Below are 18932 nucleotides of genomic sequence, written 5' to 3' on the forward strand. Positions count from 1 at the left end.
AGCCAAGTGTGACTATTTTTTTTACGACCCTTTAACATATCCGAATCATGTTCATGATTTTTTTGTGTGTTCACATAGCTAATGCAACAAAAATCACCAAATGTCATCCCATTCCGATGAAGCAAAAAAAATGTAAATTTCAAAACGTAAAATTTTTTGACCGAAGAGGACCAGAGGGAAAAAGCGTGAATGAGATGCTGCGCTTGATTTTAAATGCTATTGGGAAAATGTCCTCGATTGACTGGTTGTGAACACGTGGCAAACACGCCAAAGTATTTGGCTTAAATAACCTCTGATGATGACGTCATTGGAATGTGCACGTCAGAGACTATAAATAGACGTAAGACAGGTGTGCTCATCAGGTCCTTTTGTCTGAAGAACGTCCTGAACATGCCCTCAGTGCGGCAATGTGTGCACAAACACGAGAGGAGCCTCAAACACGAGCTTGAGATGTTGATTCAAGGACGTGAGAGCCCGGAGTAACATGAACATCCAAACTATAGAATGTAATGAATGTGTGCGGAGAGGACCAGCCTGCCGTATCACAAACTTGATACAAGGGGGCGCCTCTTGCTAAAGCCCTGGAGGATGCGACCCCCCTGGTAGAATGAGCCCTAATGCCTAGAGGCGAAGCTTGACCACGTGCCTCATAGGCTAGGACGATAGCATCCCTCACCCAATGTGACAATCTGCTTTGTGGCGGCCGCCTCTGGTTATGTCCCCCATGGCAAGTGAACAGTAGCTCTGACTTACGCCGATGGGTAGTGCGGTGGACCTAAATCTGAAGGACTGTGACCCCTCAAGGACCACACAAAGGCTTCAGGGCCTCTTCTTTTTTTGAGATCAGGGATCTCAGGTCCAGCTTCTTCTTAGATGGTGGAGCACGGTCTTTACGAGGGGGAGCACGACTCGCCAATCTCTGTTTCTGAGCTTCTCGTTTCTGAGAAGCTGGACCTGGTTGGCTGGGTTGCCGACAGCCCTGACCCTTGGGCACGGCGGGGGCGGAACTTATCAAACGCCTCCTCATGCTTCTTAGCCTCCTGGAACCTACTGAAAACAGTATGGAATGAGTCGCGGTCCAGCTCTTTGAGCAGCTCCGCCTGGTATGCCTGCAACACCGCGATGATGTGCAGGGCAGCACCAGCCTGACCTGCCGTCTGAAAAGCTATCCCTACCAGCGTAGATGTAATTCTGCACGGTCTGGAGGGAAGCACAGGCTTTTTGAGTGATGATGTACTGCCAGGGGAGACATAGCTCACAGGCGTCTCTTCAACCTGGGGCATAATCGTATAGCCCTGTGCCTTTGCATGAACGATAGTCGAATAGATTGACATCATGGGCACAAAGACACGAGAAGAATAAGGCTTATTCTATGATTTAGTGAGTTCATGATGTAAATCAGGAAAGAAGGGGAGGGATCATCTCTCTGGCACCTCCCCCTGGCCACCAGACAGAAATCTACCATCTAAATTGGATTGCCTGGAGGTCTCTTGTTCCTGTGGCCAGTCTAACTGAAGACTGTCCACAGCGCGAGTGACTACCTCGAGTAACTCATCGTAAGATCGATCATCACGAGAGGAGCGCTTGGAGGCAGTCAAGTCAAGTCAAGTCGTCTTCATTTATATAGCGCTTTTTACAATACAGATTGTTTCAAAGCAGCTTCACAGTGAAATAGTAAAATTAATGAACAGAGATTGTTTTGGCTTTACAGCAGCTCTAGGAAAAAGTTATTATCGAGCTATCGGGCCTGGATCGGGCAGACTACGTTAAACCTCGGGATAAACAGAGAGATTAATATTAGCGTAGACGCCATTCTTCTTTTGATGTAGTGAGTACATCAGGTGTTATGGGCAGTACACTTGATATCCATATCAACAAGGGAAGTAACGTCCTCAGCCCGGTCTGAAGAAGTGCCGGAGCGTGCTTCAGAAGCAGACGCGAGGACTTCCCGATCTGGTGAAAGTGCTAGAGAAAGGGACGGACCCATCTCTTGCTCTCCAGCCAGATCGACATGCGAGCCCCATGATTTTAACATTGAGGACGTGCAGGCTTGCTTTTCACGAAAGAACGTGAGCCTGGAGCGGAGCACTCTGATGGAGAAGTGATCGCAGTGCTCACACTCTGACAAAGCGTGTTCTTCCCCCAGACACCATACACAAAAATCATGCGCATCATCCTGTGCGTTGGGCCATGTGCAGGGCGGCACGCATCTCTTTTTGGACTCACTCAACATGATTTTCTTTTTTTTCTTTTCGTGTAAAGAGAAAGAGAAAAAGAGTATGAAAATGCTTTATTCCTGCCTTGTAAATCTCCTAACGAAAGGGATACTTTGAGAGGAAAGAGTTTGTATCAGCACACATGGACACAATGCAGTTCTGAAGACAAAAGAACCTGATGAGTGCACTTGTCTCACGTCTATTTAGCGCTTAAAATCAAGCACAGCATTGAGTGTAGCTTTTGAAAGGGAACACCACCGCACACCATTGATGTTGTGATGTGCAAAATATGGTTATTTTGTCAACTTAAGATTTTGTGTCTGACTATGGTGACAAAATTCAATAGTTACAGCTGAAAATCAGTTTGAAACCATTCAACAAACATTTTGTATATTAAGATGGGAAGGAAAAAGCTGTCTGCATGCTCATAGAAAGACCACCATCCTGACTGAAATGTGTGTGTGTATCTGAAAAAAAGAAAGACAGAGAAAGATAGCAGAAGACATGGCAAATTTTATTTTATATCTAATGAAGACGTCTAATTGGAGCTTTTCTCATGTGAGAGTGTGTTCCCAATGGGAGGTCAAAGGGCTAATGACCACAAGGTCTGGAATGACTGAAAGCACACAAAGCTAACCATCTCTCTCTCTCTCTGTGTAGTGGGTTCCAGGGAATTAATTCAGTTATCCAGTGTCCCATTAATGTTTAATGACTCCTGTGTGTGAAATTCACTAGGCCACCAGCTGATTAGGGTTCAGAAATGCATACTGGGAGAGAAGAAGAGGTTCGGTCTCAGGTGTGAGGCCAACGCGAGCGGGAAAAGTTCCCTGTGTTTAGCTTCTCTGCCTGCTAAATGATGGCATCTTCATTGCTGTGAAGCAATATCTTTGTCCTGTGTCAGACCTGCTGAACCTCACTTTGACTCAGGGAAAATTAATGTCACTAGGTGCAGTTTATTATCTGACCTCTCCTAACAATATCATTTACTCTCCAATGTCATCTCAGACTGTATTTTCAGAATTTTTCTACTAAGGTGAGAGATCTGTTTTTCCTGTTATAAAATTAATATGTAGTCATTCTGTCTCACCACAGAGAATTACATAAATATATATATGCCTGTGCATATCTTAAACTCCCTGTTGTTAGTCTCTAGAGATGCACTTTTTACATATTCATATCACAGTATGCTTAGCTAAATTTTCAGCATCATTACTCCAGTCTTTAGTCTCTCATGATCCTTCAGAAATCATTCTAATATGCTGATTTGCTGCTCAAGAAACATTTCTGATTATTATCAATGTTGAAAACAGTTGTGCTGCTTAATATTTTTTGTGGATGATACACTACCATTTAAAGGTTTGGAGTAAGTAAGAATAAAAAAGAAAGAAAGAAATTAATACTTTTATTCAACAAGGATGCATTAAATTGATCAAATGTGGCTAGGAATAAATTAAATTAAAATAAAAATAGAAAACTTCTTTTAAATTGTAATATTTCACAGTATTACTGTTTTTACAGAATTTTTGATTAAATAAATGCAGTCTTGGTGAGCATTAGAAACTTTTCTTCCAAAAACAAAAATCTGAATTATTCCAAACTTTTGACCTATAGTTTATGTATTTGATATTTATTTAGAGATGAAAATAACCTTCAATGACCATATATGTTAATAATATAATAAAATATCTGTTTTTATCTACAGATCATGCCCTCTTTTGTTGTTAGAGATCAGTAACCTGTGACGGGGGCCTCTATGTCCAGCATGGTCTTCTCTTGGCGGAGGATGGCGGCCCCCTCGTTGATGATGCGTAGGGCGACTGGCTCCTCCACGCGGCCCTCTTTAGTGAGGTGAGCCTTCAGCAGGTCCACACGTGGTTTCCCCTCACAGTCGAACACTTCTCGCATGCTCAACCTGTGGCTTAGTGGAAACGGCACCGCTGCAGAGAAAAAGAGGGACAGAGAAAAGAGTAAATGATATAAAAATCCAAGAGGGAATAAGATTACAAAAAACATCTATTGTAGAGTGACACATCCAGAATGCTGAACAAACTTTATTCCTGAATTCAGCTAGCATTCAGGCCAGAAAGCACAAAACATACTCAATGGCACACATTCAGAGGGCTTCCAGGCTTTGTGAGGAACATGAGGATGAGAAACCAGACTGACTACACAATTTAGGGTACGTTTACACGAAAATGGAGAAGTTTTCCTTTGAGTTTTCTGCATACAGACAACAACATTGTCAAAACGATTCTGCTGACAGGCCATTAGATAGCGACGAAACACTATAGACAGAACATGTAATGTGCATGTTTTCACAGATTCGCGTTTTTGTTGTTTACGCTGTTTTCAAAAGTTTGTGTTTTCAGGCCACCAAAACATGACGTTGTCATGTAAATGAACAGCCAAAACGCATAAAAAGTTTTCCGATTTTAGTTGAAAATGGTGTCATATAAACGGCCCCTTAGATCAGGTGTTTTCAACTCTGGCCCTTGAAGTCCACTTTCCTGCAGAGTTTGGCTCCAAACTTGATCAACCTCACCTGTCTATAAATTTCTAGTAATGCTAATGAGCTTTTTTATCTTGTTCAGGTGTATTTGATTAGGGTTGGAACTAAACTCTGCAGGAAAGTGGACCTCGAGGGCCGAGATTAGAACCTCTGATTTAGATGATGGAAACTGAGGAATATCCAACACAATCTACTAAAATAATATTGCTAAATAATACTATTGATTCTAAGTGATTACAATTTTCACCTTGTGGATGAAAAAACAAGTAAAAAAATCCCATAGACTGAAGGAAGAATCAACTTGAGGGTGGGCCAACATTCCTAGACATGTATACCAATAAATGTTAATATACTAATTAAACATTAAAGCACTCACACATTTACTAGAATTTCTGAAAAGCTTACTTACAGTTGTTTCAACCAATTTAACCTAGATTTTACAGTCATGATCAATTAAAATGGACAATTCTTTTTTTTTATTTTTTTAATGGAATATTGCAGTATTTAATTTAAATTATTTATCCATGCACATGTTTTTTTTCTTTTTTTAATTCATGTGCCACAATCTTTAATCAAAATAACTTCCCCTCCCTCTTGCAGTGACATATCTTCTCTTCTCTGATGACACGTTTACAGACACAAGGGAGGTGTTACTCGTGTCACTCACATGAGATCCACCAATAGCAAACCACAACCATCCAATCAATTCCTCATGGACAAAACCCATGAGTCCCACCCTACATCACTGAGTCCTGCCCTAACATTAAAAATACTAACTTCACCTTTATTTGTAAAGTTAAGTAAAGAAAAGTGCTCATAAACATATCCAGACATGTGAATACAATCATTTTGTGCATGCATTTCCAACTATTTTTCAAATAGATTTGAAAATACTAATAGCAAAGTCAATCTTTTTAATATCTCTTAATTGTTCTTATAGACAGAAATCATATGAAAATGAGAGCAAATGAGGATTTAAGGCTGCTGCTTCTCAGATTGTTCTACTGAGAATGAGACCCTCACGTGTGTCTCCTTTATGGGATTCTCAAAGTGTGGTCCGTGACCCATAGCCAGGGGTACATGAAATAAAATTAGAGCCCTATGATTTCCGCAATGCGGAAAAGGTGTACAGAATCGAGGAATCCAGTCATAAAAATAAAATTTATAGTATAATGCGGTATGTCACAAAATTTGGCAAAATCTGGATGAATAAATCAAAAATAGGACTGTACACTTCATCAAATTGAGATATGCACTAGTGTTTGTGAATATTAAACCTCAAAAAGACTGCTATGTAAATACGAAGTCTGTTCTGTTCTGCGTGTCTTTGTGTGAAGGAGCGCCGCAGATGCGCAGTTTCGTCAATACTTAAACAAATGCGATGCTCATGGTGCTTTTAGCGTCTGCTGTCTCACTATATAAGGACATGAACACATGAACTTGATCTCCAGGGGCCCGTTTCAATAAGGAGGTTCAACCAACTCTGAGTTAAAACTTGAACTCTGAGTTGATTTACCCTGAGTTAAGTGCGTGCACCATGACTATGAAAAGCCACGATCAATGGAGCTCCAAAATTACGATTCACCATGGCAACAGCACCCGACAAAAAGACGTCCGCATACTTCCAGGTCAATACATAGGCTGTTTAATTTTTAATCACTGTTATAACATCAGAGGTGAAAACTTGCAGAACGGTAAGTTATTGAACTAATATTCATTTTCTTTGTGTCCCATGGGCAAAAAAAAAAAAAAAAAATTCTCTCCTGACGTAAATGTAACTCCTTACAAATTAATGCAGCCTCATCATCTGCAGGATCCTGTACAAAAGGACATGCCATTTTTGTCACTTTGACGTTCTCTGCATGATGAAAATATGTGCAATGAATGAATGTACTGCACTGCAAAAAATGCTTTTCTTACTTAGTATTTTTGTCTTGTTGTTTCCAGTCAAAATATCTAAAGATTTTTAAATCAAGATGCATCTTCTACAATTATCTGCCACTGGGGTAAGAAAAATAATCTTGTTTTCCATTTGCATTAAGATTATTTTCATTTCAGGGTTAACATACATAGTTTTCACTAAACCTCCTTTCTGAAACGGGCCTCAGACATGCTCTGAGAGTCACTTCAGCAATCCACCATTTAATTTGATAAAACTATAGTCATATGCACACAGAAACTCAAGGTCTTTATGACAACCCATCAAAATAAAAGTTTGGTTTAACTTGAAGAAATTATAACAGAAATATAATAGTATTGTACAGTAGAGTGTACTTCTCACAGTAATAATATTGAAATTATTAAAACTTCATTTTTTTTAAGGAATAATCACAAATTTTCTTCCATGTTTTAATTTGAACAGTGAACCTCTGTTTTGCAGCACTCTGCCAAAAAATAATATGAATTGCTCATTTTTTTCTATTACATTTTAAAATATAAACTGTTAATGTTTTATGCCTTAATTTCATTAGCACATTTTTTGATAATAAATTTGTATTTAAACATAAAAATTAAACATTTCATAGGACCCTGTTATTGCAAAGTATTAAGTTGTTATTCAGTTGATTAGACATGCTTCTTAATCATTAAAATTGAATTTAACCATTAAATTGGAAATAATAAAAAAGAAAATTGAGAAAAAAAGAAAACAGATTTCATATAGCTTTAAAAATGTATTTTTGTTTTTACCTTTTAATAAATCATTGATAAATTGTATACATTGTATACTTTCAATTAATTACACATCCTTCTTGATTACAAGAGTAAAAATTGCAGCAAGCATATGCTTAGTCAACGTAATAATTCCTTGGAAAATTTTCTCCCCTCTAAGGGGGTCCCTGACCCCAAAATGTTTGAGAACCCCTGCTCTAGAGATCTCAGCAATTTCTCAAACTGTGCTCAGATTTACCAAGATACCAAAATCTGCAATACAAAGAGATTCAATATGAACAATTCATCAGATTCTTCCAGAATTTTACATGGAAAAAAACAGCAACTTAATTTTAGGAAAATATATTTTATGAAATTTATTTTATAAATATGTCAAACTCTAGAGTTTGTAATTAAAGATTTTTTTTTTTTTAAAGAGAAAAGGGTCCGCAGTGGCAAGTAATTTCAATAAAACAATAGCGAAATTGGTTTATTCTCTTTTTTCACATTAAATAATAAGCCGGAAGATTATGGAAATGATGATGAAAAAGGAAAAAACAGATGTACAGCAAAAAAAAAAAAAAAAAGAACATGGAGAATGAGAAAAAGACAAAAAGTCTGCAAAAAGGTGAAATGAGAACAAAACTGTGGCAAAGTGTTACCGGGCAACAGCAGCCAGAGGTTGGCATGCCACCAGTGAAGCACATCACACACACACACACACACACACGCGCACACACACACACACACACACACACACACACACACACACACACACACACACTCTGAGTCATAGCAGCCCACGTGCTAACCCATTTCTACATCCAAAAAATGTGTTTTCAAAAACTTATTTTTCAGCCTACAGCCACAGAGTTTGAGCTGTGCAGATGCGCTGCAGCATCCAAAAACACTAAATGTAAAAATGAATTCAGTCAGACAATATTTATGTATTTCAGAAACAGAGGAATAGAGTCTGTTTCTTGATGCAACTTTCATGATGCAGAACATCAGATCATACAAAGAGGAAAGTTTCATTGTCAGAGGTTGCTCTTTTGTAGCTCAGGAGAATCAATGGAGCTCTTAAGGAGTTCACTTTTTCTTATATTCCTTGGGAGAAATAAAAATAGACACAAATGGGACAAAGGTTGGCAGAGAAAGTACATTCAATGAGTGCATTTAGTCTAGCACACAGCATTGTTTTGGATGTTCTGTAAGTTCTGTCACAAAATATGTCATAAAAGTTTTTTTTTTTTTTTTTGTTTGGGTTGCATGTATATTCGACTATTCAAGTGCCCAATGGGGACACACTAGACAATTTTCAAATCTTAAACGATTTTAAAACTGTGGGAGACCACAGACATAATGACAGTTTCAACCGATTTTTAGCATTATAATCCTCTGAACGCACACACTAGATGATTCGACCGGAACGCGAGACCACACACCTGTTGATTGCAGGAACGATTTCACAGTGACACAAGATCTCAAGGAGACTCGCGAGATCAAACGTTACTTGAGAAGAAAAACAAATGGAGGACAATAGACGTTGTCAGCAGGCTCTCTTGTCACACACTCTGCTTTACAGTGAAAAACAAATAGAAAATTAAAGCTGCGAGCAGCAATGAAAGGGCCCTCACACCCATGCCACCGCCACCCGGTGGCTTTAGGAAAACAGAGTAAGGTGGGCAAAATGCATTTAAGTATATAAATATACAGTCAGTTGTATTTGCCACACTTCCTGCTACCAGCTGGTGGCGCTATGACTATAACTAAATTTTGCCATATAGATGTCTTCAGGCCAGGGCACTTATCAAACATGTGAAGTTTGAGACAAATTGGACACTGTATGCTTGAGTTACAACAACTTCCTGTTTCATGATGATAATAGCATGCTTTAGCACTCAGCTAAGTGTTGCTAGCATGTTTTAGAATGTTTTTAGCATGTTTAGCACTCAATTGCATATTTTAGTATGTTGCTAGTAGTGCATCACAGTGATAAACATGTTACTTCCTGTTGCCAGTGGGTGGCGCTATTACTATAACTGAATATTGTCATGTATATGTGTTCAGGGCAGGACTCTGCTCAAACGTGAAGTTTGGGGCAGATTGGACATTGTATGTTACAACAACTTCCTGTTTCGTGGCATTAATCACATACATTAGTACTTAGCAAAGTGTTACATGATTTATCGCATTTCTAGCATGTTTGGTTCTTCATGGCATATTTAAATGTGTTTCAGGGAGTGAATTACAGTGTAAAGCATGCCATTTCCTGTTGCCAACAGGTGGCACTATGATTAACTGAATATTTTATGTAGATGTTTTCAGGCCAGGAGTCTTATCAAACATGTGAAGTTTTTCAGACATTGTGTGTCAGACAGATCATACATTGTGTGTCAGACAGATCAGACATTGTATGTCTGACTTACAACAGCTTATTGTTTCATGGTGAAACATCAGACTTTGTCAGGCCGCCACGGACACGCCGTTCAACGAAAACTCAAGATCTATGCAATTTAACATTGCTAAGGCCTTAAGATTAGACTGACCAAATATGATGTTGTTCTGGTTAAATCTCAATGAGGAGTTAAATACAGTGTAAAACATGACATTTCCTGTTGCCCGCAGGTGGCGCTATGACCGTAGCTGAATATCGGCATGTAGATGTCTTCAGGCCAGGACTCTAATAAAACATGTTAAGTTTGAGGCAGATTGGACATTGTTTGCCCGAGTTACAACAACTTCCTGTTTCATGGCAAAAAAGGGTTTTGCCATGAAACTCTGCAGGACAGCGGCTCTCCAGGACCGAACTTACCTACCCCTACTCTACACCCTGGCCTCATTTAGTATACGCAGTTCTATGAACATGCACCAGCTCAGAAGATCACACATTGACGTGACTGGTTACAAGATAGTTTGTGACGTCAGAAACATCAGCGATTTCAGTGTCTTTAGATCACTGCAGTTTAAAGGAGAAACTACTCATCAATGGAGTTGACATATGAATTTGCACATGGTTTGTCTTAAAGCATATTAAAAACACCACATAGACATATAAACAACATTAAAAACTTTTAATAAAAAAAACGTCTCAGTTACGTATGTAACCCTCGTTCCCTGAAGGAGGGAATGGAGACGTACATCAGTAGTGACCGACGAATTGGAATATCGCCAGAGAGCCCTATCAGCTTCGAGTGAACTAAAACAAGCCAATGGAATTGGCGTGCGATATTTGCATAATGTGCACCGCCCCCGCCAGGTGGGTATAAATACTGAAGCGGATGCAATCGCACTCTGTTTTTCGCTGAGGAGACAACCTTAAGCGAGGGCACAGGAACTGAGGCGACGGGACGTACGTCTACGTTCCCTCCTTCAGGGAATGAGGGTTACATACGTAACCGAGACGTTCCCTTTCAGTCGGTCACGTTCGACGTATGTCAGTAGTGACCGACGAATTGGGATCCCAAATAAAGCGCCACAGTTACTGACCCCTTCCAGCGCCCAGTGTAAGTTCCAACCACTCGGTGCACCTGAGGGGCAGAGAAGGGGACAAGCTTGCACTGAGAGAGTCTACTGCCGTTCCGCAAGACCCACTACAGTAAGACTTAGACAACACTGGGGAAGCGTACCCGTAGGGGACGCTGCGGAGACCACAACCTACCCTGCAGGGGAGAAATTTACGTGGAATACACATATGGACTGGCCGTGGGCAGTACGCATATGGAGTCCCTGGGATGGCTCCAGCCTAGAGATAAGGGGAGACTCATCTGACAGGTGACAACAGAGCTGGCTCTGCTAAGGGAAAGACACGGGCTCACCGTGGGGAGTTTGACCGTGGACAATACACATATGGGACCACTCACGTGGAGGGGTCACGACATATGGCACCCAGCCAAACATCAACGTCGGTGATGGACGTTTGGCCTGGCATCAGACACTCCGCAATGTCCGAGCCGCAAGGGGAGGCGGAGGAACTCGACAGGGTTCGCCAAGCGGGGAACTCTACTGGAGTAAATGGATGCACGTATCCGGCCCAGGGGGCGGGAATGGCATTGTAAGCCGACACTAGAATGGGTTCTTCGCGTTTACCGGCTACTGGAAGCGAGTACACGGGAAGATACCGGTTCCACACGAAGGCTATAGAATCTAGCGAGCGTGTTGGGTGTCGCCCAGCCCGCAGCTCTACAGATATCTGTCAGCGAGGCGCCGTGCGCCAGCGCCCAGGAAGAGGCAACTCCTCTAGTGGAGTGAGCTCTTAACCCGAGCGGGCAAGGCACGCCTTGGGACTGATAAGCCAAGGCGATGGCGTCCACTATCCAGTGGGCCATCCTCTGCTTGGAGACAGCCTTTCCCTTCTGCTGGCCTCCGTAACAGACGAAGAGCTGATCTGAGGTCCTAAAGCTTCACGTTCTATCCACGTACAGGCGCAGAGCATGGACAGGACAGAGCAAAGCCAGGGCTGGGTCTGCCTCCTCCAAAGGCAGCGCTTGCAGGTTCACTACCTGATCTCTGAAGAGAGTGGTAGGAACCTTGGGCACATATCCAGGCCGGGGTCTCAGGACAACGTGAGAGTCACCGGGCCCGAATTCCAGGCATGAGTCGTCCGAAAATGTGTGCAGGTCCCCTACCCTCTTCACCGAGGCCAATGCAACCAGGAGGACGGTCTTAAGGGACAGTACTTTTAACTCAGCTGACTGCAAAGGCTCAAAGGGATGACCCCGGAGAGACGTAAGTACCAGGGAGAGATCCCAAGAGGGTATAGAGGAAGGGCGAGGCAGTTCCAGTCTCCTCGCCCCCCTCAGGAACCTGATGATCAGGTCGTGCTTCCCCAACAACTTACCTTCAACGGGAGACAGCCTTCGCTCCAAGCCCTCTTGCAGGAAGGAAAGCACAGACCTGACCGAACATGATCGGGGGTCCTCTCGGTGAGAGGAACAGCATTCGACAAACAGGTTCCACTTCAATGCATAGAGGTTCCTTCCTCAGAGGAATGGGCCAAGGAGGTGCTGTCGCGAGGAGCGTCAGATCTGAAAACCAGGAAAACCAGGTCCGAGTGAGCCAATACGGAGTCACTAGCAAGACCTGCTCCTCGTCCTCCCTGACTTTGCACAGGAGCTGTGCGAGAAGGCTCACTGGGGGAAACGCATATTTGCGTAGGCCCCAGGGCCAGCTGTGTGCCAGAGCATCCGTGCCGAGCGTGCCCTCGGTCAGGGAATAGAACAACTGGCAGTAGGTAGTGTCCGGGGAGGCAAACAGATCTATCTGTGCGGCCCCGAAGCGCTGCCAAATCAGCTGGACCACCTGGGAATGGAGTCTCCATTCGCCCGGAAGTGGAGGCTGCCGTGAGAGCTTGTCGGCTGCACGGTTGAGCACGCCTGGGACGTGAATGGCATGAAGCGACCTCAGATGCTTCTGACTCCATAGCAAGAGATGGCGGGCGAGTTGCGACATGCAACGGGAGCGTAGACCACCCTGATGGTTGATGTACGCAACGGCCGAAGTGCTGTCCGAGCGGACCAGTACGTGCTTGTCTGTCAACAGCTCCTGGAAGCGGCCCAGTGCAAGACGTACTGCTAGCAACTCGAGGCAATTGATATGCCAATGCAGTTGAGGCCCCGTCCACAGAACTGATACTGCATGCCTGTTGTACGTGGCTCCCCACCCGGTGGCAGAAGCATCTGTGTACACCACAGCATGCCTGGACACTTGTTCGAGGGGAACTCCTGCCTGCAGGAACGAAGGGTCCGACCACTGAGTGAGGGTGCGGCGGCAGTTCGGTGTCACGGGGACACGGAACGTACCGCGCTGCCACACCCATCTCGGGACCCGGCCATGGAGCCAGTGCTGAAGCGGCCTCATATGAAGCAATCCGAGCGGCGTGACTGCGGCTGCGGATGCCATATGCCCCAGGAGCCTCTGAAAGAGTTTCAGTTGGGCCGCTGTCCTGCGCTTGAGCGTACTCAGGCAGTTCAACACTGACTGGACGCGCTCCTTGGTGAGGCGCGCTGTCCGGGGCGACCGAGTCTAGTTCCATACCCAGATAAGAGACTCTCTGCCTGGGGGCGTGTTTGCTCTTGTCCCAGTTGACCCGAAGACCCAAACGGCTGAGGTGAGCTAACATCATGTCCCTGTGTTTGCACAACTGCTCCCGCGAGCTGACCAGAATGAGCCAGTCGTCGAGGTAGTTGAGAATGCGAAAGCCCTGTTCCTTGAGCGGAACAATGGCCGCCTCCGCAACCTTCGTAAAGACGCGGGGCGACAGGGCCAGCCCGAAGGGTAGGACTTTTGTCTGTGCCGAATAGGCCGACCTGAGATACGGGGGAGTCCAGGAACTGATATTTATCGGTCTCCCTCATATCCACCAATGTCAGCCACAGGTGGCACTGCTGGACTACGAGCGTAGCCATCGCCTGACCAACTGAACGTGCCGTCACCTTAGTCGCCCGGAGGGCGAGGTCAGTGACGGTGCGCAGCTCCCCCAGAAGCTGTTGGTCAAGACCACCCTGGGGCATGTCCATGAGCCGAGAAGGTTCAGGATGCGGTGGAGGATTCCAGACAAGCCCGACCTTTTCGGCGGCCCGGGAAAGCATAGCCGTCAACTCGGGATCAGGCTCAGGTAACGCTACGGTCCCGGAGGGAGGCAGCGCAGCTGAGTCTTCATCTCCCGAGGACTCTAGCTCACCTTCCGATGCCGCGATCGACATCTGTTCGTCCGCAGGTGCACCGAAGGAAACGGATGGTCGCTCCATGGAGGGACCAGCACGCTCCTCCGGCAACACAACAAGCTGCAGTGTTGCAGAGGGGAAAGGGGCCCACGGAGCGGAGCTCGGCAGGGAAGCCCTAACCGTGATCCTCAGGTCACCCTGCCTACACGCCGCTGTGCCACTCCCCTGGCCGGAGCCAGAGACAACGGCCGTACGGGGCATAGGGGAGGGGACCCCCGCCCCCTGAGAACCAAGGAACAAGAGTCTAGACCTCAACACTGAGATAGTCATGTTCCCGCAGTGAGAACATGAACTATCCACAAAAGCTGCCTCAGCATGCTGAACGCCCAGGCATGTGACACAGCGATTGTGACCATCAGCGGGGACCAGGGAACGACCGCATCCAGTAATGCACAGACGAAATGACATCTTGAAAAAGACACAGGGTTCGCCTGTGAAGCTCTTTTAGAAAGGGGGAAATTCAGCTCTGTTCTTTGTACTGAAGCACACAGGGAACAGACGCGATGTGACTGCAGGTACACACTGATCGCCTGACAGTACACACACAGAGGAACCGGCCCAAATCGCAAACCAACGGGGCAGAGAATGCTGTGAAAACAGCAGTTAAGAGCTGTAATATAGCTCAAATATCCTCTGGAAGCTTGCGGCCTCGCTGTAACGTGCCTTCACACCAACACGCAGAAAAGACGCTCTTCAAAGGCTTGAGAAACACACTCTCAGTCTCGATAGCAGGAACACAAGGTTGGCTCCGAAGCAAAAGACAGAGTGCGATTGCATCCGCTTCCGTATTTATACCCACCTGGCGGGGGCGGTGCGCATTATGCAAATATTGCACGCCAATTCCATTGGCTTGTTTTAGTTCACTCAAAGCTGATAGGGCTCTCTGGCGATATCCCAGTTTGTCGGTCACTACTGATGTACGTCGACCGTGACCGACTGAAAGGGAACTTTAAATAAACCTATTGTACCTGAAAAACTTAATTTGTTTAATTCATATTTTCGTTATATTGAATATGTTCTATTGTTTGTAATTTGCTTCTTTTTTTCTTATTTTTATATATCGTTATCCTGAAATAAAATTTCTCATATTGTAAAATAAGAATTTGGTCATATCACCCACCACTAGTTAAGATCTCTTCTAAAACACATGTGAAACGTGTGATATTACTAGGGTCCTTTTCTCAGGAAAAACATCTGAGAAGCAGGAGATTCTTCCATTTATTCTTCATTTAATCCCAGTCCAGCCTAGGAAAAACATTTGAGCTATCAAAGAGATGTCATCTGTGATTTTCATTTACTGCTGATAAGAACATGCTGACATACACAGTGTGTTAGGACAAGCTTCAGAATGAGCTTCCCGAGAATCTGATCTGCTCTGTATATGATTTATTATTGTTATTATTATGTGTGTACAGTACGGTTGTGTGCGTGTCTTTATTTAGCAGCATGAGTGTATTATTGAAGTGCAGTATGCAGCAGAGATCTCTTACATAACACTGTCTCCTCAGGCAAGTGCACTGCTCACACATACACTGCCGACTCCACAAGCATTCACATGCACGTGATAAATACACACGCTCATGATAAATACGCTCATGAGAAAAGAAATATGCACGACTCCTACAAAATGTTCATTACTAAACCAGACATGTGAATGCAATTATTCTGTGCATGCATTTTCCAAATATCTTTCAAAAAGACTTGAAAATACTCATAGAAAAGTAAATCTCTTTAATGTCTCAACTTCTCCTAGAAGGAATGAAGCTGAAATGCAGAGCAAATAAAGATTTGAGGCTGCTGCTTCTCAGATTGTTCTACTGAGAGAGAGATCCCAGTATTCTCACGTGTCTCCTCTAGGAAGCTCAACATTTTCTCAAACTGTGCTCAGATATGTCAAGATACCAAAGTCTGCAATACAAAGAGATTCAATATGAACTCTCAAATATTTCTCATCAAATTCTTCCAGGATCAAATTATCTGAGCTGATATCCTCATTAATTTTAGCTCTGTAATCTTACTCCATGTCAACAACTGTCTCATTTTGTCTTTGATTTCCTATAAGGAATTATAAGAGAAACATCTGAGATAAAGCTGATACTTAAAACGGTCATAACTAAGAACGTACAAACTCTGAGCAATAGCATTTTCCTCTGGGTACCTAAAAACACTTACAGCAACACAAACACACACTTTTACCGTACAGATATTTGCATACATTCCTTCTGAATAAGCACATACTGTACACTGTTCTCTTTGTGAACATGAGCGTAATTACTATTGTCATGGACACAGTCATACAGTGAAGGGCCTCACATGCCCTATCATGTCAATAAACACACATGTGGTACATCTTTTTCACAGGCATTTGAATGTAAATAAACATTTTGGATTATGAACCACAAGGATGAAACGAAATTTCATGAATCGTTGATCGGAGAGCAGAACGAACCTGTGCAAATGGTTTGTAAGCTAAATATGAGCATGACTGTTGCCTAAACTGATGCAGCTGAAGCCTAAACAATAAACATAAGTATAGTTGACCTATAATGTGCCCGTGGAGCTTTATCTCTTTCTCTCTCACTCGTGTATATATTAGGTCTGGGTATTGATACAGATGTCCCCATTTTATTCTGATTTACAAGATCTTAATTCGATTCGATTCCTATCTTTCGATTCGATTCAATGATTACATATTCACTGGCCCCACCACAAAAAAATTATAACAAATCAATAAAATAGTTATTGTTTTTGACCCATGCATTCCTTGTATAGTAATAAATAAGGTTACGACATAAAAATTTTAGATACCTGTGAAATTCTTGATTCCGATTTCGATACCACAGCTAAAACTAATATCTAATATAAATTCAAAGATTATTAAAGAAAAGTAAACTGTCATTAATAAAAAAGAACAAATAATTAAACAAGTAGTAGCACAAATAAATGGCGTGAACAAAATAAATAAATAAATACAATAGAACAAAGATAAATATGCTTAATCCTTATTAAAGTTACAAAAAAGTTATTCGGTGAAGAGCAGTGAGTGATTCCTTTGTCATTTGTAGTTTGAATAACACTTTAAAAACAGACAGCAGCAGGAATATTAATATTCCTGCTGTCACTTTCCTGCTGCACGGATCCAATATAATGATACACATGTGTTGTCTTTCTCTACTGTTTACGTTCTTTTAAGTCATAACCGACTATGTTTACTAGGATACTCGCCACTCACCAGTGCGGGCATTTTGAGATAAATTTGTGTGAATTTGCCAGTTTAAGTGCAAGCAGATGTGAAAGAGAATTCATTTTATTATTTGCATGCTGTCTGAAATGCGCAGATTTCTGTGTGCGCACAAAACTTCTCACACAGCGTGCAACTTCTCTTTCGCGTCTTATGCTTGAATGCTTAAATTTGCAAGGATTGAAAACAGGTGCAAATGATAAAATTTTGTGACCATGCAGCACTGGTCCGATCGGGACAGTAACAGTTCCTTCAACTGTCTGGAACATCTTTCACACTGAAAGGCACATCTACATCTGCCATGTTAAGCACTGAATGAATGATATGTATGTGTATATAAACCCATCAAAAGAAAAGAAAAAAAAAAAAAAACTATTTTAAAAGCTGAAATTTGTGAATTTACTCAAAACAACTTTAGAATGAAAAATGCATATTCATTTTGAGAAAAATGTTCACTAATTTTAATCACTTTTTGGACTTTTTAAATTGTCCTGCCATGAAAAAATAATAATTTTATAAGTACAAATATTCCATATAGTCCCTAAATTATTAAAACAAAGCTGATAATTATTTTCATTATGGTGAATACATGATAAATAACTAATATTAAAACTCTATACTATTTTGTCTAAAACATAATTCAAAACAATCACAACATTACAATGTACAGAGCGAAATGCATATTTTGAGACTGAAAAAAAAAAAAAAAATTAAGAATAACTAGAGTAAATTTTTGACTATTTTTAATCAGCAATTAATTTTAAATGGACCTGCATTGAGACAATACATTTTTAAAATTACAAATATTCCATGTAGTCCCTCAATTAATGAAAAGCTAAAAAGTTTATAAAAGCACCAAGCAAATAGGACATGCAAGACATGGTATTACTACCCACATACACATTTTCGGATATTGTGATCAGCAATGTCAATATGGAGTCTGCATCTGCTCTGTGTCAACAGTGGTGTTGACATTTGACCTCTTGTATGGAAAGTTAATATCAGCATTTCATGAATACTCGCTGCGCCTTTATTTTATTTTCTCTGTCAAACTTCCTTCTTGCCCTTTCACAGCCTCTAAACTCTCCGTATGTGTATGTGTGATGGAGCAGTTCAGGGCAGGACAAGCAGCGGCAGTGTGAGGTCAGGATAACTGACCCACGTGTGAGAGCGTGTGTATGTGTGGGACACCCTCCAGCTGCTGAGACAGATGCTGAGACTCCTTTTGAATCTACTAGAGACTAGGAAAACACACCAGACCAAACACACACAAACTCTCTGATCTCTCACTAAAATGCACACACACAAATACACTCACAAAAGCATTTGGAAACAAACAAAAAACATTTCTGACTGCTCGCATCTCATTTCTGACAGATATTTCTTTGACTTCTGCTGAGTTTGGTTATCATGGCTTCCCCAAAGTCATTTACTCACTCTCATGTCAAACCTGTATGACTTACTTTCTTCCACTAAACAGAAAGGGACAGTGTTTACGCTGCTCTTTTCCATATAATGAAAGATACAGTATCCATCAGATATAAAAAGCTTTAAAAAGGAAAAAGACTGCTCCATGTGGTTCATTTTGAGCT

General features: G+C 42.3%; 1 protein-coding gene across 5 annotated transcripts in view; it reads right to left on the reverse strand.

Moving 5' to 3' along the window:
* The window catches only part of ppp3cb (protein phosphatase 3, catalytic subunit, beta isozyme), a 96609-nt gene that overhangs the window by 43550 nt on the left and 34127 nt on the right, over nucleotides 1-18932 (reverse strand). For all 5 annotated transcript variants that reach the window (XM_051860757.1, XM_051860752.1, XM_051860753.1 and 2 more), the window contains exon 2: nucleotides 3953-4153. In XM_051860757.1, coding sequence (XP_051716717.1) covers nucleotides 3953-4153 — 201 coding nt within the window. The remainder of the gene's footprint in view (nucleotides 1-3952; nucleotides 4154-18932) is intronic.

Source organism: Ctenopharyngodon idella, chromosome 14, assembly GCF_019924925.1.
Source record: "Ctenopharyngodon idella isolate HZGC_01 chromosome 14, HZGC01, whole genome shotgun sequence".
Lineage (NCBI taxonomy): Eukaryota > Metazoa > Chordata > Actinopteri > Cypriniformes > Xenocyprididae > Ctenopharyngodon > Ctenopharyngodon idella.